Here is a 25590-nt window from a genome sequence, read left to right on the forward strand (position 1 = left end):
TGCACCTGTTAAGGTATACATGCATTTACATGCTGCCCTACCTTGTAATAAGGAGCAGTTATTAATGAAGGATTCTGCACTTGTGTGTCAAGGGCTTGAGGCAGAAGAAAAAAGACAAGTAGGGAACAGATGATGTACTCTAGGGCCAGGTATGTCCTCCTGACAAAGACTGGAGCCAGAGACAGGGCAGGGTTAAACTTGACTGATTTGTTTCATTAAGCTTGAAGGACAGAACTGGGTTGGATGTCATGGCTATGTTCCTGCTAGGTTTATGTACTGAATAGAACTTTTTTTCACTTAGCCGTCCCTGTGTATAGTGTTCTTTTGTTTTTGTTGTACTCGGTAAACACAACAGGAAGTTACGTTGCCAAGGTCAGTATTAAAGAGGTGGTAACTAAGCTGTTAAGCTGGTAAGTGTTTCTATGGGCATCTAAAAGGGGGATGCTTGCACAAAAAAACACACACATAGAGGCTGTTTTGTAAGCTGTCTGGTCTCTCTGTCTCCCTTGCCTCACATTTCACTCCCTGCTAACTTTGTGTTCTCTAAATGTGTCAATTTGCTTTAATAATGCAAGCCCTTTCTCTAGTCTGCATTATTTTATTTGTGGAAAAGCAGCAGCTTCTTTTGCGCCTTGTGCCTGTCTAGCTGTGATTCAGCAAAAAGCTTGATCAGTATTCACTTCACCACGTCTGAATTGATGCACAGGGCTTTCATGGACCCATTAGTATTCCCCAAGCATCTCACCTGCCCTGTATGCAGCTGGTACCACCAGGACAAACCCAACAGACTCACCAGGCCTGTAGCTAAATGATAAGAAGCACACTGCATAGCAAAAATTCATCAGCGCATACATGCACACAAAGATAAACATACACAGCATGCGCGTTTTCCTGCCTTTTTTCTCCGATTCCCTTTTTATTCTCAAGAGGAGAATAATCTGGATTGTTATTCTAACTTTTGTCTTCAAATGTGGTTTTATGTAGCTCCTCGGTTTAAGCATCCTGAGGGAGGGTAACACAATCAGAGGAAGCTGAAATAATTTACAAGGCCTCCCTAAGTCTAAGCCATCCTTAACGACCCCATCCTGGTCCAACAGAGGCCACACTAAGGCACCTTTCAGGAGGGGCTGTTTTAATGCTCCCTAAACATCCTCTGGAGAAGTTCTTTCAACAATATTTCCCCTGGCCTGGAAAAGTGGTACAGTCCAAGGTGGAGCAGTTAATAGCGGTGGGAGTTTCAATAGCAGAGAAGGAGGGGTCAGTGTGTCAGACTGTGGGATGGGGATATCCCTGGCTCACTGCCGCCCTGCCTGGCTTCCTCTATTACTGTTAATGAGATACCCAGCCTCACACAACTGGCACACACACAATAGGAGAGAGAGGGGAAAAGAAAGAAAGAGAGCCGGAATGATAGACACAAACAAGGCCTTAACTTCTACCAACCTGTTTTCACTTTCTGCACTTCTTTTCCATCTTTTTTTTCTTCTCTTGAACTGGAAAACATTTCCAGTCGTGGCTCTAACCTGTCCCAGGACCATGCCGTGCCTTGTTTTCTCTCAAACTTTCTTGTTCAAAATTTGTTCCTACTTAAAATTCAACTGCTTTTCCTTTCAGCTCTTTCTCTCTGCAGTCTTTTTAACTGTGACCAGTGAAGGCTTGCATCACCAGCAGTCCAGTATGCTCAATCCATGTGGGAATGTACTGTGCGTCAAGGTGATGATTTTGCACCAACAACGCTTTGCATGTTGTGCGGATCATCGCCCCGTGCGATGGAGCTGTAGCGCTGCATTAACCAGCAGACGGCATTTGTGAAATGTTGTTTGCTCACACAGACGTACACTTATTTCTCTTGTGAGGGAGCCGTGTGTTCACACTTCCATACATCAGGCTGAGTAATATTGACTCAACAGCCTCCAGTCACACATTTTCCTCTGGTGATGTGACCCTTTAAACAGGGTTAGTACCAACAGGGCAGCGCTCGGCTGTGCTGCGTTACACAGTGTCTCAGGGTATTTGTTTGTCATTTCTCGTGCTGCTTCCAATTTGCATTGATTTCAGCTGTGCACATTGTGCCTTTTCTTTTTTTCATTTATATCCTACCAACCCCCTTCTTATCATCCCACCCCATCCCGAAGGCAGGATATCCTGCGCAGGGAAGACGCAACAGTAAAGACTATAGCAAACGCAGGTGGTCGGACTTCCCCTGAGCTGCAGGATTTGTTGTTTTGTTTCTTGTTTTGTTTTTTTCTTTTAATCAACCTGTAGTCATCAGTGTAATACAACTCACAAAAATTAGTCCAAGCCATCATTTTATTCATAACAATCTGAAGTGACTTGTTAGGCAAGCGTGTTCGGCATCCCCGTGGAGCTTTTTAGACTTGACAAGATAAACATCCTAGATAGACTCAGTTTGCTTCCTGTTACAGCTCTTGCTAATAACAATGCTGACAGGAAACTGGTTCTCCTACATGACAAATAAACTTTGATCCAAGCTGTTTCCTAGCAACACAATACCACTGAAAAATTTTATGCATATTTAAGGTTGCACGCATAAGGTATATTCGTTGTAACTCTTATGGTGCATTAGCTCGTAGGCTCTCCTGCCTCATATTTTACACTGAAATCCAAGCCAGTTTACTCCCACCAAACTCATCTGGTGCCGTTTCCTGTGAGAAAAGTTCTGTCATTGGATGTATTCCTTTCCCACTGAATGGTCCCGGTACTTTATGATACGAACCAGAGACGCAGCAACGGCACCCTACGATATAGGATACACAATCCTTCTTCTGTCTAAGAGTTGGTTCATTTGTATCTGTCCAGTTACTGCTTTTGTTTGTGGACTTTTGGCTCTCAGTCAAAGTACAGTGTTGGGAAGAATCCACTGTGATTGCCAGCAGCTCCCCTGAATTAGGTCACGATTGTAATCAGCCTACTTTGTGAAGTCTCTCTTACGCTCATGTTCAATTTATCGTCAATTTGTAAAGTATTCTACTGAAACAGATGTCGGTAAATAACCTTATGACTGGCAGGCAAATGTCCAGAATCCGAAATCTCTGTGTCCTTGCTTATTCCCAACGTTATCCCATTTTCCAGCCAAGTAATTATTGGATAAAGGATGAAGTTGAACTTGTGACTTCCTGCTGAAGAATTCTGATCGCTAGGGCTGTCTGGCAGCAGTCTTTGTTCTCAATGCCAAAGTCAGGATCTGCATGTGAGAAAATCTTTTCCCACAACCGGCAGAAAGGATTCGTGGATGGGAGGGGTAGAAGGCCAGAATCGACACTGTACCAAATTTTTCCAGTACTTTGTTTATTTACTTGTAATTTTCTAATTTGTTGGCAACTAGCTGGAGGCGTGTTTGTGTTTGATATCCCTGCATCGACGCACACACATACACACACAAATACCCCTCTGTAGATTGTGTTGGTGGTTCAAGCCGTTTACAGTGTATCCCTGGGGATTAGGACTTATTTGCATAGTTCGTCTGGAAAACATTTCCAGTGCTCCATTCCCAGGTTTATCAAATACCCAGTGTGTGAGTGTAAATGGATGTGTGAAAGAGGAAGAGGAAAAAGGAGAGGAGAGCGAAGCTTGTCGTTGTTTGATCATGTTTGAAGCAAGAAAAATTCTTCTGAACTGATTCATCAGGAGTTGAACTCTAACTTATAATTTCACTCCGTAAATCATAATTCACAATCAAAGACTGAATCGTTGTCCACATTTTGTTGCTATAAAGTTGTTTGATGAGGCTTCTTATGATCTGCAACCCTGTTACATGTTAAATATTTAAAGCACAACACCCTTCTCCAATTTAATTCTCCATGTGCGATATTATCATTTAGCAGCTATCAACCGTGCCAGAATATAATTTCTCTGGTGATGTAAAAATATATCAGAGTCCTTCACAGGATGGCCTCTCACTTTTAATTAATTACAGGCACATGCATGGGCGCACACTGACATCTTCACACATGCAGTACAGTATTAGAAGGATTAATCTGATTCTCTGGTTTAAGGCACGATATTGGACATAAACAGGATGGTAGTCATACTTTTTTAAAGGAAAACCATCCATCGTTGTTGCGTGAAAAACTGAGAATTACTGACACTATCTGATTTTAAATAACTTTGCCAGGCATCAGTTACCATGTTGGAGACTATTTGGATGTTGAACATGTTTGCAGTATCTGGTCAGTGTTTTATGGGGCCAAGGCTGAGAAGCCTGCTCCATAAAGCTGGCGGGTATCCCTTTAAATCCTCTCAGTGTGTCTGAATCGTGGCCAGAACGGACATGATATAAGGTTTTTGGAGGTGGTCCTCTTCCAGCGAATGAAGAGATAGGTTTAAATGCGGCATTAGTGTTGGGGATGTAAGAGCTTATAATGTTTTAAGTTCAAAGGTTAGGGCCACGGTATAGAATGGTAATCCCGGAGGATTACTACGAGAATCTGGTAAATATCTGGGGAAATCCCTCTCAGGGTCTCTCAGATCCTCTGTTTGTACGGATATTATACCCTCTAACAGTGAGTCCACATGTGTTTACTGAACAGAGGTTTAGAGTTTTGCATGTGTATTAAACTGTTGAGATGAGAGAAATATCAACATTTGCCTGAGTCAAAACATTCAGATCTGACAAGTTACTGTATCGTCCCAAACAGTAACTATCTGCTGGGGTGGTCCACCAAGACCGCTATACATTTCTGAGGTTTTTGCCTGTTTGCATTTGCAGTTAGCAGGAACACTTACATGAAGTATTGTTGCTATGTGGTTGGCATAGCAACAACTAGACCACATTCACAAGAAGCTGGAGGATGCCATGATTGGATCTTTTGTGATAATAATAGACTTGGAAAAAAAAAACGACATGTGGTGAAAGCACCCAAATGTGCTATTTTAAGTTATATAACGTAACATTACAAGTGATTATTTTCTTTTTGCGTTGTTAAGTATACAATGATTCACTAACAAGAGGCAGAGGCTCCTGGTGCCGTTGATGAAATTAAAATTCGACTAATGAATCATTTGTGCAGCATGTTACCAGTCTGTGGACAAGGGTAGCTTTCATTAAGCCATGATTGTTGTGGGGGTTTTTTTTATCATCGTATTATTAATGTTATTTAATCTTCTTCATTTTCTCTCTAAATTGCTTCACTGTGTCTGAATCTCTCAAGCAGCTGGGTAGGAATTCTAGCAGTTAATATATATGCAGTTGCAAGCGCCACACAAATCAACACATGTACAACTACATGTGTACAGTAAGCACTCTGTCTGTGCTGAAGGAGGAGCTAACAAAAGACCTCAAAAAATGTTTCCAAGTACTTTGATGGTTCCTAGTTTCTCTAATGCCGACAAACAAAAAGTAGAGACTACTTTGAAAATTTGGTAAGACATGAAATGGTTCCTCCAGTTCAAAGTAGCTCATTGTGCCCCTAAATGAGAGTGAATGGATATACATCCACAGCTTAGATTTTAGGAATGGTAAGCTTTGTTGAGGTTCTATACCACAGCCGTTTTTTTTTTAATCAGGTGCTTTCAAAAGCCAGTGTAGAGTGGTAGATGGGAGAGAGATGTAGTATGTGCATGCTTGCATCTTTTTTTATTATTATTTCAAGGTGTTCAAGAGCCATATGGTAAAAAGTGGTCTTCTGACAAACTACCTAACTTAAAAAATGGACTCTTTCTCTCCTGTAACTGTGGCAACTCTCTGATTTATCAGCTGTTTTTATTTAATGAGAAAAGGCTTTCCAAACCTTCAGACTGAGAATTTCCTTGAGGCAAAGTGGACAAATGGATAACCTTTAATATCTTTACTGTGACAGGATTCCCTTTGGACGACAGGAATTGCACCCACATCCATATATACATATATACATATATATATATATGTACACTACACACACCTGTGCACAGACCACACACAAATGCCAAAGGGCTCTCCCTGCAGATGAGCTGGGTCATTTTTCACTACCCTACCTCAGAGGAATCAAGTGCGTCGTAATGGAGCTCAGTCACAACGAACCAAAGTTATGGATTGATAAATCCCAGCTATAGAGCACAGTTCAAACTGACTAGACAGGCTGCAGGACGGGACTTGTGGAGGGGCCGATAACTCTTTTTCATTCCCCTTTTTTTCATTATAATACCTCGAAATAGATCCTGAAGCAAGATGAAGAAATGTTCTAGGCTGCACCCTGTTTAGCCCATCACTTCATAGCTTTCAGCTTCTTCTATATGTTGTGTCGATTTCTCTGCCTGGCTCATCTCTCATGTATTCTCCTTTTTTCTCCAATCTGTCTTCCTTACCCTTTTCAGCCTTCTCCCTTGCCAATTCCCTGTGAAGGCGAGCTGGAATAGGGAAGGTGCAGATGTGTGAAATTATGAGTACATACTGGCTTGGTAGAGCAAAGGGTTCCCTTGTCTTTTTCACCAGACATCATGATGCTGTCATCAGTTGCACTGAATCACTTGAAGCCTTTATTGCGTGCCTTTTTGCTGTACACTTGTACACCACAGTCATACCTATTTTTGTTACAATGTCTGACCATTGTGTGACAGTGCCTCCTCCTTTAAGTGCCCTACATTTCTGGCACAGGACTGAGTGACAGACAAGGCTAGATCTCCTAGAACGTTGCCATGGCAACTTTTGTTTGCATCTTACTTTGGCGAGCACGGAGCAGTGAGGCTGGTCAAACATTTATGTGCACGCGAGAGTGTGTGTGCATGTGTGCGCGTGTGCACTTGACACTGCAGGATGTTTCCATGCACTCAGCTAAAGAAGTGGGTGGTTTGAAAATCTCTGAAGTATTATGAGGATGGAAGCTCACCAAGCTCCTGTAAAGCCAGTGCTTTGAATGGTGTTGTTCTTTGGCTGTTTCCCTAATTAGCCTAGAGGGTCTTTGGACCTGGAGGACACACACACACACACACACACACACACACACACACACACCCCAGGCAAAATCAGCAAGGCACAGAGAGGATTTAGGCACCTTTTACCCCAAACTCTCCCCTGCTGTTTCTGGTCTCAGGGTACATGTTTAATAGACTAGTAGAATACATTAGGACACAAACACACACACACACACACACACACACACACACACACACACTGTTTAATATTCACCATGCTAAATGATTAGCGTGTTTGGTATTCCACCTTGTCACAGGGCAGGGAATAGAGGCCACATGGGTTCAACTGCTCTGCAGCACTCAGTGCCCTTGAGTTTACGCCATGAGGGCACACACAAACATGTAGGGTTTTCCTTTTTTTTTGGTTTTTGCTTATGGGACATCAAACAAAAGCCAAAAAAAGCAAAGATAAAAAGAGCTCTACAAGGAAGGTTCATTGATCAGCAAAGTTCAGTGGGTTGTACACACAGATGCAAACACACACACTGTATAAAAAGGATACTGTGCAAAACCAAACACTCCTCTCTACGTCACACTGTCCTCCTGAGTGCAGTGCCAGCAGTATCAGTGAACACAGGGTCGCTTGGGTCTACAGTGATTTCTCATTGTCTAAATTATAGATGAAGAGAGGAGGTGTAGGGGTAAAAGATCCTTCCCCTGTGAACACTGACAGTCCACATCCTCTCAGATCAGCCCCCGCAATCACTGAGACTGTGTTTCATTGAGAAGACATGACATCACTCATACCTATTTGTCCTGAACTTCTGTACTCTTCTTTCAGGTTGCTGGCACTCTCAGTACATTTATAGACACACAGATAGACTGTATGGTCCATTCCAATAAAGGTGACAGAGAAAAGTCATCTGAGAGAAGACATGAAAAGAATCATGAACTGCGGGAGCCACCTTTAGAAAGTGGAATAAGCCCTTTTGACTCTTTCTGTACGTCTCATTTTCATAAAAAAATAAACACTGAATAATCAAAGCAGCCTGCGGCCATTCCCTCCTATACTGACACACTGTGGCGCTGTATCACCGCATTGTGCTTGTTTGCTTGGATGTAATCATAGGAGACTGTGGTGTTGTTTTAGAGTTTTAAATATAACTGCTGGTTCTGTGTGTGAGCCGCCCGTGCACACGTGTACGTCTGTGAGGCCAAAATTTTGTTCAACCACAAAGTGCAGTTGAAACAAATGTATATGAAGGATTTACAAAACAAAAAAAAGGAAATGGAAGAACTGAGACAAACACAAGGACGATATGGGCTTGAAACAAAGAGGAGGCGAGCAGGAGCTAATTAAGCATAAAGAGATAACTCCACACAACTGACTCTTACAGGAACAACATAGGTGTGCAAGGAGGGGGGGGGATAAGAAAGCACTTCATTATTTTGGGATTAGGCAATGTGACCTTTCAGTGTGTAATCTGCAAAGAATAAAAAGAAGAATTAAAGACCATGAGGAATCAAGGTGAAGTCTAATGTTATGACTGTAAGGTATATTCAGATTAACTCTACCAGCACAAAAAAAACTATTGCTGTGTCTTCATGTGTTATCATCACACCTGTTATTTTTATTTCTCTTATCCACACAATCTTTTTACGAAGCACAAACCACTGGCTCACATTGTGCATATTTATAGAGACCCTTTGATGACACTTTGATCTGTCGATGAATGTACATTTTGCTTGCGTGCGTGCGCGTGTGTGTAGTAGAAATGCCTTCTGGCAGTTTTCACCATGAAGCGAGAAAAGGCAAAAGTCTTATCTTTTCAGTTCATTTGGAATCGAGGCTCCTAAGGGTGCAAATGGCAGCGAGGTTGAACTTAAGATGTGAAGGCAGAGGTGGATTGGTGTGACTTCAACGCAACAAAAGTTTGGATCTTGCAAAAATCTTTTATGCAGCATGATTCCCGATGTCTTTACTGTTCCCGCTAAAAGTGCCCGTGTGGTTTTTGAAATTCATAAGCGTCTCCGTCTGTCAGTTTTAGTCAGAGTTGTGATTCTATATTAAAATGAGTTGGGAAAGGGTTTTTTTTTGGGGTTTTCTTGTTTTTTTTAGTGGAAGTCTGGGAATGGAGCTTTGTAGTAAAATAAGAACAAAGCAGAGTTGGCTTCAAAAATATCCCCAGTTTGTTTGAAGTGCCAGTATGTTTCTGATTTTAAAAAACGCCCTAACTGGAACCACATTTCAGTCCCAAAGTCACTCACGGGCAGTGAGGGTGGAGCTCACAGACACACACAATAACACGCACGCACGCTCCCATATACACACTTGTACAAACAAAACAGATCTCGACGGTCAGTCTTTTCTCTAGACATTCCTGGCTGCCTTTCCTTGACCCTCCCTGCTCCATCTCACTCTGCCACTCTGTGAAGCACTAGTTTGAGGGGGAAGACAGGATTTGGCCCTGCTATTATTTTTCCATCAGGTCTTTAATAACCTACTGGACTGAACTGAAACTGTATTCCCAATGTTTTATTTTTCTTCTGCATTGTAATCTAATCTGCACCATTCGTAGATGCTGTTGCGTTCAAACTGCAGACAAGTCGTAAAGCCTGTTCAGATGTAATGATCTCAGCATCATAAATCATCATCGGAGTGCTTGTGTCACAGCACGCTTGCTCTCAAAGTGACGTGTTTAAGAGTGTCTGTTTATTTAGTCTCCATAAATATGTGGGAGAAGCAGACAACGGTAGACAGAGTGTGTGTGTGTGTGTGTGTGTGTGTGTGTGTGTGTGTGTGTGTGTCAGTCTTAATTGCCTACCACATCATCCCACAGTTAGGGTCGAGGAGATTCTCCATCTTGCTTCAATTAACCGTTCAGCGGTGTTTATATTGCGCTCCACCAACATAGCTTACCTTTCTCAACACAGACCAACAGCCGTGTTTCCCTGTCTGACCCTAAAGACCCACTCTACCCTGTTAAACCCACCTCAGCCATTCAGATCTTTCCCCTTTGGACCGGTACTCTGCAGAAAAATACTAAATCAGCACCTCATTATTACAGCCACACCTCAGCCCAGAATAGAAGCAAACTGGCTCCATAACAAGGCTCGGTCAGGGTCCAGAAATGTTACACCTACAAGTGTTTCTCACTTTGTAGTTCTTGGCAATACTGTCTGTAGGTCATGGAGAGGTTAGTATGTATGGGAAGATAAGGGCCATGGACACTGGATAGGGTGGCTCAGTAAATCACAGTTGCCTGTTATTGTTCCTTCCTGCCTTGCTTCCCTTCTTCCCTCCTTTTTATTTGTGTTTTTTCTGTGATTCAGCTTCATCCATGCCACACACGAGGAATCATTCATAGACTCATGCAGTGTAAGAGTTCAGGATCCTGCTTCTAATCTCCTCTGTCCCCCTCTTTCAATCTCCCTGGCACTGTTAAACAACAGGACTCTTATGACAGCAAATTGAGGAAGCTACCAATAAACGGAGATGTGAATTTGACCGGAGAAAAAGAATGAGGGGACGGCTGTATGTATTAATGCCAAAGAAAGAGTCATCTGGAGATGTTTAAGTTGGACAGGCCAGTTTCCGGTGTCTGGAGCAGGCCAAAAATATCCAGAAACAGAAAAATCCGGCAGGAGGGAAAAAGGATACACCTCCTCGTTTCTCATGTGACCCTCTACATTTAGCAAACTAAGCTGAATTTTGGGGTTGCAGCATACAAGATTGCAAGATAACTTTTCAAGCCAAGCTTATAAAATGTAATTGCATCTTAATATTGCTAAATGTTTGGGAAGAGAGCATTTCAATGAATCACATATGGCGCAACTGCATTTCACTCAAATAAACAGAATGACACCAAGTACACAAATTTTAGAGAGCCATTTGACAACAAATAGCCAGGTATCCTTGACAGACAGGAAAAAGGTGTGCCACATGCATACCTGCTTTGCATGGGTCCTCACACTGTTTTCATAACATGGGGACTGCTTCTTGTTGTAAAAAGCAGAATAGCTGAATCATTCAAACTTTTTATAGGCACCCTCCGCTGCACACCTTAGTATCTATTTATGGATCCACAAACCAGACTGATTTTGTTATGTTAACAGCTTGCGGTTTTAACGGCTGCTGTTCCAGCCGTGCAAGGTGAACACAAGTGCCCAATTTAGGTCATACAAAAAAAGAGAGAGTCAGTCCAACGGCTGCAGTGGACTGAAGGGCCAGGATTCATTCAAGCAAGCCAAACCTGTGAGCAAGATTTGTGTTTGAAAGTGCAGACAGGAAGCTACAAGCTGTAGGGAGAGGCAGAGAGAGGGAGCGCAAACCAAGGATCGAGACAGAAACCTCTGCTTGTTTACTTTTTAGCAGGGTATAACCAACATTTGAAGGTTTGTGCAGCTCTGTCACAGTACACTTGTTACATGCTGATTTAAAAGTGATCACTCATATTAGATAGTCTCAACTCTTCCTGCCCCTACACAGCGGATTTCTTAAAGTAGGCAGACTTTACGTTGTTATTTTTCAGTACCGTCCTGCAGACACAGATGTTTGGGTGCACACACACACACATCAGGAAAGAGAGAGAGGTCTGCAGTTTCTCATGGCTGCGAGCTGCCGCTGCAGAAAATTCCCCCTCATCTCCTCCTCTCCCCGCCCCCACATCTTGCCTCCATTATTCCCGTGTTTTCGAAGCAACTCCGGTGACAGCGAGAAGCAAAGCTGGCGAAGTGAGGGCAGACTGGAGCACAGTCAGCCGCTTCTTCCGGCCGTCCCCCTCGGTTGCCGACCGATGGTACGGTCTCCCGCGTTCCGCACGTTCACACGCCGTTTGTGCACGGTGCCGGTAGGGAAAGGTGTGGGGAGGGGGTGGGCGGGGGTTGGTCGACCGGGACTAGCACCGTGGAGCTGAGTGCTTTCCACAAGGAGGGATGAGAGAGAACCCTCGCTTGAAAAACGCTCCACGGTCGCCGTTAATTAGCGCCTATTTATTTTTTGCTTGAACGGCGAAGACGTGAGAAGACGGGATTATACGGCCAGCTCGCAACTAATGTAACTAATGGTCACAAACATGGATGCTGATGTGCCTCATCCTCTAGGCCGGACAGAAAAGCGGGTGTTTTTTGAGGATTTTCTGGCTGTAACACGACTCATTTCTTTCTGGGATTAATTTTTTTTATTTTTATTTTTGTTTTCCTCTCCATCTTGGAGCCGGCTTCTGTGGGTGGCAGTGAGCATTTATTTGCAAGGTACTAACTAATGATAACCTTACTGCGGTTGCTTATACTGACCAAGCATCACTGTCAACTGTGTGTGTGTGTGTGTGTGTGTGTGTGTAATTGTGCTGTCAGCCCCAGCGAAGAAATAATGAAACACTGTGAACATGGCTGCTTCAGACAGCACTGTAGTGGTATATGCCTCACTTTCATCTCTAGTCTTTAAATATCAGCGTTTCTTGGTGGTGAGTCAGGCTTGAGGATGCATGTTAACCAATTCAGACGTGACCACTAATGGGGTCAGAAATGTTGCTTTGTTGAATGCATCATGAATCACACAACAGGATAAGGTGATGCAGCCAGTAGCACATGTGCTTTTGGCCACTGTTTCTCTCAGAGGAGCTGCATTGTAAAGAAGAAACCTTTTGTAACAATGTATATTATTTAGCTCATTGTGCAGCTAGATTGTGTTATATTGAAAATTCCTCATTTTCTACTTTTGTCAGCCTTCTTTACTGATAACAACCTTGTAATAGAGACTTATTACATTTATTTTCATGCAGTTTTGCAGCCAAAACCCATCTGTTTGTGCCAGATTGGGCTGCTTAGTTTTTGTTCCTCAGGGCAGTGATTTGTTACCTTGACATTAAGACTTGCACTATTCCCATGCGCCTCAAGCTGAGCCCCAGTGACAGCGTGCATGCCACATTACAGTTTGAAGTGTTCTGCAGACTGGATACTTTAAATGTTTGATTATTATACTCTAGTTTTGTGCTGAGTAATTGAGCAAAAATATGTGGATTAATGCGATGTTATGCCTTTACAGCAACCTTAGTTGCGCTTGACATCTCTGAGTTGTTGTACAGCTCACATCTGGTTGTATCTGCACCACTAAACCTACCACTAAGCAGCTATGGTAGTAATTAAAATCACTGTGTACAGTATAAACACATAGTGTTTTCAGAGATATAATGTAACTCCAGGACAGGAGGATGGGGGATAAAAACAAAGGGTAAGGTTGGACAATGTAAGGGTTTGTGTGTCACTTGACTGTGTGCACAGGTGCACCCAATCTAAACCCTCAAACCACAGGAGATCAGTGGCGAGGGGGAGGGTAAGCTGAACCCTGCAAAGACACTAGAAGCCACACACACCCACCAGTAATGATTTAGGGAAGTTCACACTGGGATGAGTGCTGCGGTACTTCTTTCCCTCACTTTTTCTGGTATCATCGTCTCTTCGCTAAAGTCTCACCCCGATGCAAGCTGGCACAAATGGTGAGAAAGTAGGCTAACTATGTTAAGGAGACACCCTTACAAAATTACAATAGCCTCAGGAGGCCAATATGATCCTCTTGATAGAGTTACAAACCAGTTACACTTGTGTTCAGATTAATAGCATCTGTTTTTTCAGAGGAGTTTTGGACAATGGTGATGTTTCCCCCGTCTCTTTATCCCCCCCCCAAATACACACACCGTCCTCCAACCTCTCTAGTCTCCATCTCCCTGATTTGAGGGAAGCGTGGGTGGAGCCATAGGGTGTTTGTGTTCCTCAGGGTCCCTGCTTCCTGTGAAATCACGGAGGATCTCCACATGTGCTGAAAAACATATGTACACCCAAAAAAGCTGAACACTTCAGACCCAGCCTCTTCACATGGCTTTAAATGTCCGACAGTGTTTATGCAGTGAATGTTAAAGGCTTGGTCCTGGATTTGTTTGTATTTGAGTAGCAAATGTTAGGGCAGGTTTGCAGAGACGGCTTGGCTTTGTCTGCCGTGTAACATATTTGGTCTAACTCGTGTTTTCCCACAGTTGACTGTTTCATCATTGCACCTGCTTCACTGTTTACGCCTGACCTTGGCAGACGGATATTATTCATTCTTTTGGAGCTCTATTCAGCAAACCTGGTATCAGCAAAACAGACAAACACTCCAGTGAACACTGTCAGCAGGCAGCTTCCCTCACTTTGGTCACTAGTCCTCTGATGGATAGTGGATTTCCTGCTCAAGGAGGAATGTTAAAAATGTCCGTGAGGAACAGAGCAAGGCCCATTGTGTGTATTTAGCTCAGCTAACCTTGTTATGGCTCGAGCTAACACACATGCAAACTCCAAGCCTGTCATGCAGGATATTGCTCACATACTGTACTCATTGATGAGAGGCACAATGATGTTTTTCAATTTGAGCAAAATATATGAGTCATTCGGAAATGTACCGAATTTATTTGTTGTAACAATGTAGTTAGTGGGGTACAGGTGTATGTTTGGATAAGGTGTTATAAACAAGTATATTAAGAAACATATTTTTTTTTTCTATTTCTCAGATGACAGAGGGCCGGCGATGTCAGGTCCATCTGCTGGACGACAGGAAGCTGGAGCTCCTCGTTCAGGTGAGTGTGTCTTCCTCCTGACCTCTAGCTCTTTCTTTCCGTTCTCCCCTCTCACTTTACAGACTCTCAGTTCCTTACAGCTAGGGAGAAGTGATGTCTGCAGTCCCAAGGGACTTCCATTATTGCTGACGAAGGGAAATTTGGTCAGGAGCAGGTGACGCTGCGCTTTCTTGATGCTTGCCCTGATCTGTCTCATACACATGCATAAAAGCACACACAGGTTGCGCTTGCAGCACTGATTTGCAGTGCCTGTTTAAACTCTGAATCCTGACATACAGTTCCACTCGATCGAGTCCTAAATGGAAACCTTTGCTTTAATTACCCTGGCTCTGCTTTTAGCCTTTAGTTCTCCCAGCAAGCCTTTCTGTAGTAATGAATAAAAACAGCACCATCCTAAAAAAACTGCCTCTCTTTGATTTACGTTTTTACCATTACCTTTTTCAGCTTTCAGCTGCAACTCTCCTCTGGTCTGCTTTCTTTTCTGTACCAAAGGTCTTCATTGATTGCTAATGATATTGACTTTTGCCATTCTTTTTATTTTCTTTTGGCTTGGCTAGATACACTGAATCGGATTCATTAGGAGCTCCTTACACTCTTCCTAACCTCCCATAGTTCCCTTTGGTCTGACCATTACTCGATTCCTCTGAAACAGAGAAAGACAAAAGAAAGTAATTGCCCTGGAACAGGAGAAGAAGAGCAGGCAGAGAATAGAACGATTGACGCAGAAGCTCGGGAGGTTGAGAGGGAGAGAGAAAAATGAGATGAGGGCTAAGGAATGAAAAGGAGATGACACTAAAGGGATGGGAAAAGAGAGGAGAAAATGGAGAGGAGCGCCAAGGATAGGTCTGCTGACTTTCTGATTTGATTACTCTGCCAGAACTGATCCTCCCTTTCAAATTGGTACTTCTTTTTCTGCTCCTCTTCCTTAGTCGCTCTGTCTGTCTCTCCACTCTTGGCTCCTCATGTCTTCTTTTCTCATTCAACAGCTGGCTAGCTTTTACCTGTCTTTCCAGTGCTTTATCTCAATTTACAAATACAACTGTTTCGGCTCTATCTCGCATCCATCCACCCTCTCTATTGCTCTTCTCGTTTCTCTCAGTACATCAAAATAAAATAAAAAGACAACTTGGGGCTTTAACATAAATATTTCTTAATGTAGTGCTTATGTGAAGAGTTTTGTTGGTATACTCGGATAAGGAGTGAGTGATCAAAATTGGCTGTGTTAACCGCGTTTGTGAGAAGAAACAAGGCTGACAAAAAGGTCAGAAAAGTGGATCTCATTAACAAACCTTTGTCACATAAATCAGGAAACTGCTGGCTTTCTTTCTCTCTCAGTCCCTGTCCTTGCCTCCATCCGTTAGGCGGATGTTCTGCAGGTCATTGAGTTGTTACTGGGACCACAGAGAATCACAGTGTTATTCTTAAGTTTTCCACTGAACTAAAAAGCAGTCCAGTCCTCCGCTTGTTTGCAAAAAAAAAAAAAGATTTGGATGTTCACATTTCAAAAACAGTCTAAACCAGTGTGTTTATTTATAATTTGTGTTTATTTATAAGTCTCCCCCGATCGTAAAACAGCGCCATTGTCAGGTCAGTCCCATTGAGGTTTTCATGAAACTTGTTGTAAGCATGCCAAGTACACAAGCCTGTTACCATCTGAAGAAAGGTTGGCTCCTACTTCTGTCAGTGAGTTGTAACACTGACCAGCTGTTTAATCCCAGAAGAGTCATTTAGCCTTGTCTACTTCCTCCAGTCTGATAGCGTGCCCTTTGTGGTTTGCTTGTGGAGTAATGCCTCATTGGCAGGGAGCAATGTACCAGAGGGACAGCGCACTTATTAACCAGGTTGTAAAGATGTAAAGCTAACTACCAAACACACCTCTCTGTGAAAATGTATATCAGTACAGAAGCTATTACTTATGTAGGCTAGACTGTTGCAAGGCTAAAGGGTGAATAAGGTTCAGTTGTGTAACAGTGTTGCTTTTCTACATCCCTGAGTCCTTTTACATAATATGAAGGGGAAGTTCAGTAAACTGTAAATCCGTATGCAAAGCTAAAAATATAAGAAGAGGTTATTGTGCAGGGAAAAATCACAATAATGCAGCATGTGTCTCCAAAAAGCCTTAACCTTAGACAGCCTTAGAGGGGATAGGCTGTCACTAATAAATCAGTTGGCAACTCATAAATCTGAGCAACTCTGAAGGCAGCAAAGACCTCACTGGGTGTTTGCAGAGATCGGGCCATGACTCGTTTCCAGCCAGCCAAGTGTGCAACTGTGTTTTTGTCACTTGTCTTTAGTGTGTCTGCTGCTCGCTTACACCTCCCTGTAATTCTTATGCTGTTAATTACCTGTGCTGCTGAGGAGGCACAGGCTAAATATCTATTAGCAGTAATGCTGTCTAAGCTTTCAGAGAACTGTACAGTCTGATAGATGGCTCCATAGTGTATGTGTATGTAATGTGTGTCTGCACAGTCTGTATATGTCTAGGGTGTGTTTAGTGTACCGTATCACTTACAATACTGCCTGTCCTTCCCTGTCTACATCACATTATTACACATCTGGTATTTGTAATCCCAGAAATAAGCTGCCATGCATGCTTGTGGAAATGGTGGGTAGTCACTTGAAGAGGAAAACAAATGCAATTAAGCCATTCAGTGATGCCAGTGTGATTCTGCTTTCTGAGTCTTCTAGGTATTCATAACAGTGGTTGGGCAAGAAGCTAGGTCAAACTTTAGAGAAATGCTTCCTGTGTTGTTCTTAATCTTCAGTAATACACTCCTGATTTTTAACAGCGTATCTGGGGTTTATTTTAGCGCCCCATCATCTGCCCAACAACGTGCCAATATGTCCCTGTTACCCGCTCACTGCTTGCTACGCCGTGGTGGGATGGATGTTGTTTAATTGATATTGTTGCCACAGCAGTTCGGCTGCTCTGTGGTAATGAAAGACCATCGCAGCATGTTCCCCAGACTGAACCAAAACAGGTATTACTGCTAATGCCATAAAGATACCCTCTGTTCAAAACCTAAAATTTCCACATATAAAATGTGTTGAGGGCTTCAAAGACTTCTAGTGTTGATCATCTAAGTTTCGGCTCTCCCATTTGGAAGAAATGACAGGGCCAATCAGACCTGTTTTGGATGGGAGTACCAATTTCAGTTGAGTCACACAGATCAGGACCAAAACACAGAGAAAATCATCACTCTAACCTCTGCTTCTCTGCTTGTGCAATGTAAACATGCAGCCGCAGAACAAAAAAATATTCAGAGACATTCACAATCTTATCTTTGCTAAATTTACAATTATTCTCTCTGTAAATATGTATTTGGAAATTTTACTCTTAACGAGACATTTAAATAGAAAAACAACATGGTTTTTGTGCTCTAGCACAATAACCATGTTGTTTTTCTGTTTACATCTGTGAATATAGGGTCGAATCAACTTATGCTTCAACTTAACTTCACCTTCAGCTCTCTCTTTCAATTCTGATCTCTCCTGAGCCTTAATGTGTAGCAGGATCACTGTAGGCGTCGTGATTATATGGGATCTAGGTCAGTGGAGATGTGGTAGTGTGTGTGTGTGTGTGTCTGCATGACATCACCTCCTTCCCTTTAAATAGCTCTCAGTAGCTTATGACACTGAAGTTGTAGCTATGCAGTGAGTAGATACTATAGGACGTTAGGAAGAGGCTCTTAAGAGTGTGGATACTATGGCGCTACAATGTAGCTGTTGTGTGTGTGGGCATGTGTAGAAAAATGGCTTCAGACAATATGTATTCCTCATGCCCTCCTCTCGTAGACAGTACAAACACATGTGTTCCTTCTGTATGCTGGGAGTGGCCTGTATAACACGGTCTTGTGGCTGCATGCAGATGAGTGTGTATGCATGTGTGCTTGTGTGCGTAAATGTAGGCAGCGAGGCACACCCATGGTTAACCTCAGTTACTGGTGCACTTTTATTCAGGATGTGACAAACCAGCAGCATATGGCAGTATTCCCTGGACTCTTGCTTTGGTGATCTGCATGCTATATAGCTCTTGTGCTAGCATCTCTCTGCAATACAGTGGTTCAGCCCATAGCCGTGACTCTGCAGTGGAGGTGTGGGTCAGGAAGGAGAGGGGAGGGGAAGGGTACCTGCACTGTCAGCAACATCCACGCACTCCATCCATCTTTCTATTGCTCTCTCACTCTCATTTATCTCCTCCACTCTGGCCCTTTTCCTCTCCTCCCTGGTGTTTGTCAAAATGCTTAGTCATTGCAGTAACGCAACAGCCAATATAATACATTAGCATAAAGTTTTACTACATCTACTTTTCCAATTAAACTACAGAGTGACAAACCACTTCACACACACACAAGACAGCTGATTAAAACAACCTTAGCCTAATCCAAACTCGTATATCTTCCTCCCTGCAGCCCAAGCTGATGGCTAAAGACCTGCTGGACCTTGTGGCCTCTCACTTCAACCTCAAGGAGAAGGAGTACTTTGGAATTGCATACACAGATGACACGTAAGTTATAATAAAATATTATTTCACTCAGTCTTTAATTTAACTTGCTTTTTTGGATTTTTTCAGTGCTGTAACATGAGATCACTGTAATTGACACCAGCATCAGATCTGATACACAGTTGGTAGCAGTAAAGTTATTAAAGCAACATGCGGGTCAGCGATAGTGTAATCATAGGCAAATTTAGTATCAAAGTTCAGGTGCAGTTTGTTGTGCACATAGGCAAAGCAACAAGGCCGTCAGAGGGGAGTGCACGTGAACATGGCTTCTGATTTCATGGTTGGCTGAAGCCAGTGTCATGGACACTGATGTCGTGGACAGTGTGTTTGTAGATGCCAATGACAAAGATAGAAGCCTTAAATAAATGCTATAGAGTTAGTGTCAAGGATAATGAGTAGTAGCAGGTACGGTTTCTAATTACATTTGATTGCGTTCAGTTTTGAGGTATAATTTAAAATCTTTTTCCACATGGCTACTGTTCCACAACAACCGTTTATATTTTACTCTGTGTGCCCACTGATTGGACTTTGTAGCATTAGTGAACAAAACTGATAATGGTGGACAAAATATAAAATATATACTCCTGGATTAACTTAAGTTGTAGCGCGGTGTACAAAAGCACCACTTTAATAATGCGGCATTTGGTTTTGGTTTGGTTTTCTCTTTTTCCAGAGCACTTTTCCTGTTTAGGCTTAATTAACTATGAAATTGAAAAGAAAAATCAAATTTAGCTTAGATGTCTAATTTGTCTTTTTCTTGTTGTTCAGTGATTTTTATTTTTTTTTAAAAAGAGATTTGTTTTGTCAGCCACTGCCTTTATCATTGTTGGTAAAGCAAAGAATGAGGATCTGTGAAGATCAGATTTAACCGTGAAGTGAAGTGATGTGGGTGGTTATCTTTCTCTGGACTAGCAAAGATCACAAGTCTGTGTTTGCCAGTAGGCTTGCCATGAGAACTGTGCTTGAAATGCAAACATGACATTCAAATTAGCTTTGTTGGGTTTTCTGACCTAGAAAGGCAGAAACGCCACGGCATGATAGTGATGCCAGCGATTTACATGCAGGCAAACATCGCCATGGCCGTTTTACCTTTCTGTTTTTGTTTTATCTCATGCGTCCACTGATGTCAAGCAAGACTGGCCTCTGCTCTTTGGTATTTACATGGTAGCGACTACTGCCAGTGTCTGTCCAGCGAAGCATTGTTCACTATAGAGTCTTAATTCTGTGATGTGTAGATTTGTTGCTTTTGCCTGGGGAGAGCAGACGCCTGAGCTCTGACCGCTCACTGGTCAAAGAGGCTGCGTGTTGGGGACAGGAGGCCAAGAGATTGAGAGACAAGAAACAGAAGAAGGGAGAGTTTGAGAGAGATGTTGCTCAGTTGCTCAGGAGACCATGCAGGGTAACCAGGGTGACAAGCTGTCTGTGCAGTTATTCTCTCTGTTGGAAACAAAGAGAGAGAAACGAGAGGGGAGGGAAGAGAAGAGGAGGGGGACAGAGGCAAGCAAAGTGTGACAAAAAAGATAAATGGGGAGGCTTAAGTAGAAAGTGTTCTGTTTCATGAGATGAACTTTTGTGTACCCTAGTTTGATATTAAGACATCTCTGAATTATAGTGTTGATTGTATGGTTGTTCTTCCCCATCAGGGGCCATTTTAGTTGGCTGCAGCTGGACCGCAGGGTATTAGAACATGAATTCCCCAAGAAGTCTGGTCCCATTGTCCTCTACTTCTGTGTCAGGTGAGTCTTTCTTCTGCAAGTTAGTGCCCTCACACCAATCATTGTCTGATTGCAGATGTATGTGGGAACGAAAGAAATAAGTCTGTATGTTCTTGAGTATAATCCTACATTCATGCGGTAATAGGAACAGATTAATACGATTAGTTATGAAAAGCCCCTGTGAAATTGTTCTGATCACAGTGTTTACTTCCCACCACAGGGCCTCTCAGCCAATGGCAAGCCTCTCATACTTCATCAGAATGCACTGCATGCAGATAGCATCGGATTCATGGCGACTGTACTCTAAACAAAATACCAGATAGCTTTTTCGTATACGGGTAGGGTTGGGGGGGGGTGGATAAATCAGCACTGTGCATCTTTATGTTGAAGCTGTTTGACAAAAAACACTTGCAAACTCATTTATAAAAGGTCCTTTTCAATGTAACACTGAACAGCACAGTCATTATCCTTGTTTTGTATAAGCCCACCATGACTTTCTTGCTGTTGCTTAACTGTAGTCATCTCTTTGGTTAAAAACAAAATGCTTCTTTTGACCAACTGTGACAGGATTATAAAATTGCACCACAGTTCACTCGTTTTCTTTCCACTGACCTCCCTGTAGGACAGAAGAATTGCAATACACACACAGGCATGACCAAAATTCAGCATATAGCTGTTTATGATTGCATTTAGTGGTGTTATATATTTTATAGGCTTGTAAAAAAACAATCCATGTGACATGAAAAAACACACATTCCTATGCACATACAGGTTCCTCTGAAATAAAATTGGAAAAATACGAAGGCTTTATTTTGAATTGTCCTGTTGGGTTTTTTTGCTCCGCTCAGGTTTGTGCACGAGCTGCGTCAGCATTTAGGTTTGTGGTACAGGTCAGAGTTACATCGACATAAATGCTAGGACCGTATAATTCTCCAGCACAACATTGCAATAAAATGTTTAATAGTGTAAAGCGAAGTGATGCGCATGGACAAAATGTCAGTGAGTCATTTTCATGGTGGCATTTATATCGTGACTCAAGTCATGAGACACGATATAAATGAGCTCTTTAGAAAAAGCATATTCTTAGCGCATTGGCTGTATCCTACTTAGTGGCTTCATTGCACAATGCCACAGCAATACAGTCAGAATATCTTAATTATGTTTACACCTGCATTAACTAACGGTCCTGTCTTTCCCAGGAGCCTCCATATACAAGCTGTAGTGGTAGTGTTGGTGGTTAGCTGTGTGGGGTGCGGGGTCACTGTGTGTGTATTTACACAGACTAATGGGTGTTTGAGGATGTGATGGTAGTGCTATGACACTGTGAACTCTGACACCTCATTGAGGCTTCATCCCCCTTCTTCATCATCACAGGTCCGTCTAATCTCTAACCTTAATCTCTCTAAATGTCACAGTACTGAATACACCCGCTCTCAAACACATCCTTACACGTGCACACATTCAGATCCAGACTGTGGCCTGCAGTGGAACAACAATCAGCCCAAATGCCAGGCCTGAATCTGTTATCAATCTGAGCATATTGTTTTTAATAAGCACGATACAAGGTTTGTTTATGCGCGGGGGTGTGTTTGTCTAATATAAAGTATGTTGTGTGTTTATGTGTGGGTGCGTGTTTCTCTCTGTATGTCACGTTTCTGCATTCTCATGAGGTATTTGTGTGATCCGTGTGTTCCCAATAAGTGCTAGGCAGATGCCCACCTCCTGCTGATTCAGTGGGTGCCTTTTTGCATGCTTGCTGCTGTGCTGGCAGTGTGGGTATGTCTCATCAACCGTGCTGCTTTAATTAAATGTTCACACTGAATATTGACAAGCACCTCTCATTCTCTCTTGCAGCTCAATGGGTAACGCGAATTAAGCCCCCCCCACCCCGATTATTGATCTGCCTACAATCCCTCTCACTCGATGCCTATACAGACTCATATGCACTGAAATCAACACACGCATTTCCGATTTATATTTATAAGGACATGTTTGTTGGTCGCATTGTTCACAGAGATATATCAAGTCAAGTGAACTCTTTTATGCACGCCAGATGGGGGATTTAAGCAATTTATCCGCTAATCGCACCAATTCCCAGTTCGACTCCCAGCCCATTCACATCTGTGGACGACAAGCTTTGCCACTACTTGTGTACCAGTGGGTGAATGAAGTGGTTTGGTTTGTAAAACCTAGCTTAGGTTAAAAGACACGATTAACAGCAAACGATTTACCATCACTGAAGAAGATGTCAGGTGACACTTTAGAGCAGCTGAGCTATGTGGAATCTTTTTGATGTGTGTTTTCACCAGAGAGGAGATAACAACGAGTAGCTTCCTGGTGCACCATTCCAGCCTCCCTCTGGCTTTGCATGCATTCATGAGCTAAATTTAAACTGCATTATTGTGTTAGTTCCCTGCTCACCGCTCTGCCAGAAGTGGGTTACTGTGTTTCTCTCTCCAGAAAGTGACAGCATCTCTGTGTGTGGTAGTACTCTGTGTTTGTGTGCGAGCGTGTGCGATCACTGCACACTGCTGATGATGCACAGCGAAGTGCATCATGTGCACATTCAATCTGCGTGTGTGTGCGTGCATATTCAGATTGAGGAATGTGCACACACTCACAAACTGATAATGAATCACTGCCAGCCACTGTGGCGATGTGGTGTAAGGGGAAGGGAAAGGATTTTGGTATAAGTGATCAGCCTTTGGTATGGTGCGCCCCCATCTGGTCACTTTCACCACTGCAACCTTTCAGTCACATCTGCACAGTTTAGTTTTCATAGCTTTACTGCATGCTAGCTTCTGTTTTTGAAGCAAACACAAAAAACACTCCTTCATGTATCTTCTTTCTGTTGACTGAAGGTCAATGAACATCCTTGCTTACTTTGAAGCTGCAGGAGTGTTTATATTTTCTTCTGTGTTTTCAGGTTCTACATAGAGAGTATATCCTACCTGAAGGATAACGCCACCATTGAACTGTTCTTTCTTAATGCAAAGTCCATCATATACAAGGTAAATAGCTAGTTTTTTTTATGCATTTCAAGTACTGCTGGTTTCATCTCCTTCTCCTTTGGTTTATCTTTACATGCTATATGAATGACATGAATCCTCTGTGAAATTGCATTTAAAGCCAAGATTTTCTTCTGGCCTTTAATCATTTTTGGCTTTCAGTGGTTACATTTTATGGTGAAATTGCATAGAGTGCTGGGCTTCGTGTTGCGTGCCACTTCCTTAGCCCATTTTTCTTTCTAAATGAAGAGATGCCACAAGAGGAAAGCTTGGACCTCGGTCCTGTGTGCTGATTTGCTGAAGCAGAAAATGTGAACCATGTGCATCATCTGTTACCCGTCATGTCATGCGCTGCTCCACATTTCAGCAACTAGCAAATGATTTTCATTGCCATCTGTCAGCGCTAAGCCACAATTACTTTGGCTGTTTAAATAGCAATTTAAATTATGCATTAGAATACATACTTCCAGAAAGTTGCCTAAAGAGACAATTTAAAGGAGGAAAGCTTTTGGAATTATTTTACCATCCAGATAATATGGTGCATATAGAGTAAGGAGAGGCTATCCAATTCACTTAACTGGTTAAAATTCAGGCAGGGGCATCTAGTTATAGTTTGGTCTGCATACAGCACATTTATAGACACCAGTATCAAACAGTTATGTAATTTTTCCAGAAGAGGGCGTTTGCAGCCTGAAACTGTAAATAACTGAGCTGAAATGTTCAAGTAAAGCCTTGTAGAAAGCTGTGTTAGTGTCTAAAGACTTCTTTTCTTTGTGCTAAAACGTCTTCTATGTAGCAAGACATTCAAATGTCGGCAGTTGCAAAATTTCAGGATGGTTAAAAAAGCTGGTAAAGTCCCACAAAGGGAAGGATTCTGGCTCGGTCCAGCTAGTAAACATGTTAAAGCGTCTTTATCAAGATACCAATTTTTATCTGCTCATTTATTACAACTCATATTAGCTAAATACCAGTGTAGGAAAGCAAAAAAGAAAGCAAGAGAAACAGCACAGCGTAGCAGATAGAAAGATATAAATGTGCTTCCTGCAGTCACTATTCTTGTAGTTAGAAACATTTCTGCTGTGCTGTGAAAAAACAGTACAAACACACACAGTGTGTGCTGATTTGTAGCCTCACTGGGTGGTACACCCACGTTGGGTTTGTTCTGTCTAGTGTTTCATCCTGGCTGTTTGATCCTCCATCAAATTAAGAGGTGGATTGTAAAGGGCACATTCCTGGGATAGGTGACCCACTACTCACTGCCCACTAATCCTTCTCTCTGTTAATGTACACATATCATGTCATATATATGTTTACTCCCAAAGTAAGTATTTGGGAAATTTTTCACAGGAACGCACCGCATGTTACTAAATCACAAATGTTTGTACCAGTGTTTGCATGTCTGTCTCTGTCTGTTCTCCCTGCTTGTCGCTTATCTCTTCATCTATGTGTTATATAACAGTAGCACACATAACAGTAGTACACATGTATGCATCCATTGTTAAATTCTGAGCTGGTTACCAATGTCTAATGCTGCCACTGATGGTAAATGCCATCTTAGGCCAATATCAGTCAACAGGGTTTGATATTGGCAGATACCTGTAGATCAGTGCGTCCCTAGTAATGCATTTAAAACACACATTAGTAAATGTGCTCAGTAATCAATAACCAGAGCATCCATGCTCACCCTCAACCCCTAAAGCCCCTCTCCATCTCTCAATCTCTTTCTGCATGAAGACATCATGAAAAAAGAAGGGTTATTGGCATCTAAGTGAAAGGAAATATCAGCTTATCTCGATTGATGAAATGAGTGATCATTTCAGGAATGTCCACTTTTTACTCCCACAGGGATCAAAGTGTGTTTAATTTATTTGTGAATGTCTCCAGTGGCCTTTGCTCACTTCTTTTCT

At 42.4% G+C, this 25590-nt stretch overlaps 1 protein-coding gene across 10 annotated transcripts in view; it reads left to right on the forward strand.

Moving 5' to 3' along the window:
* The window catches only part of frmd4a (FERM domain containing 4A), a 98623-nt gene that overhangs the window by 51567 nt on the left and 21466 nt on the right, over positions 1–25590 (forward strand). For 9 of the 10 annotated variants that reach the window (XM_025908973.1, XM_005470858.4, XM_025908972.1 and 6 more), the window contains exons 2-5: positions 14391–14456; positions 18869–18963; positions 20604–20696; positions 23602–23686. In XM_025908973.1, the coding sequence (XP_025764758.1) occupies positions 14391–14456; positions 18869–18963; positions 20604–20696; positions 23602–23686 (339 nt within the window). Of the gene's footprint in view, positions 1–11722; positions 12103–14390; positions 14457–18868; positions 18964–20603; positions 20697–23601; positions 23687–25590 lie in introns of those variants that run through there. The other variant, XM_005470860.3, reaches the window with a different exon arrangement.

Source organism: Oreochromis niloticus, linkage group LG7, assembly GCF_001858045.2.
Source record: "Oreochromis niloticus isolate F11D_XX linkage group LG7, O_niloticus_UMD_NMBU, whole genome shotgun sequence".
Lineage (NCBI taxonomy): Eukaryota > Metazoa > Chordata > Actinopteri > Cichliformes > Cichlidae > Oreochromis > Oreochromis niloticus.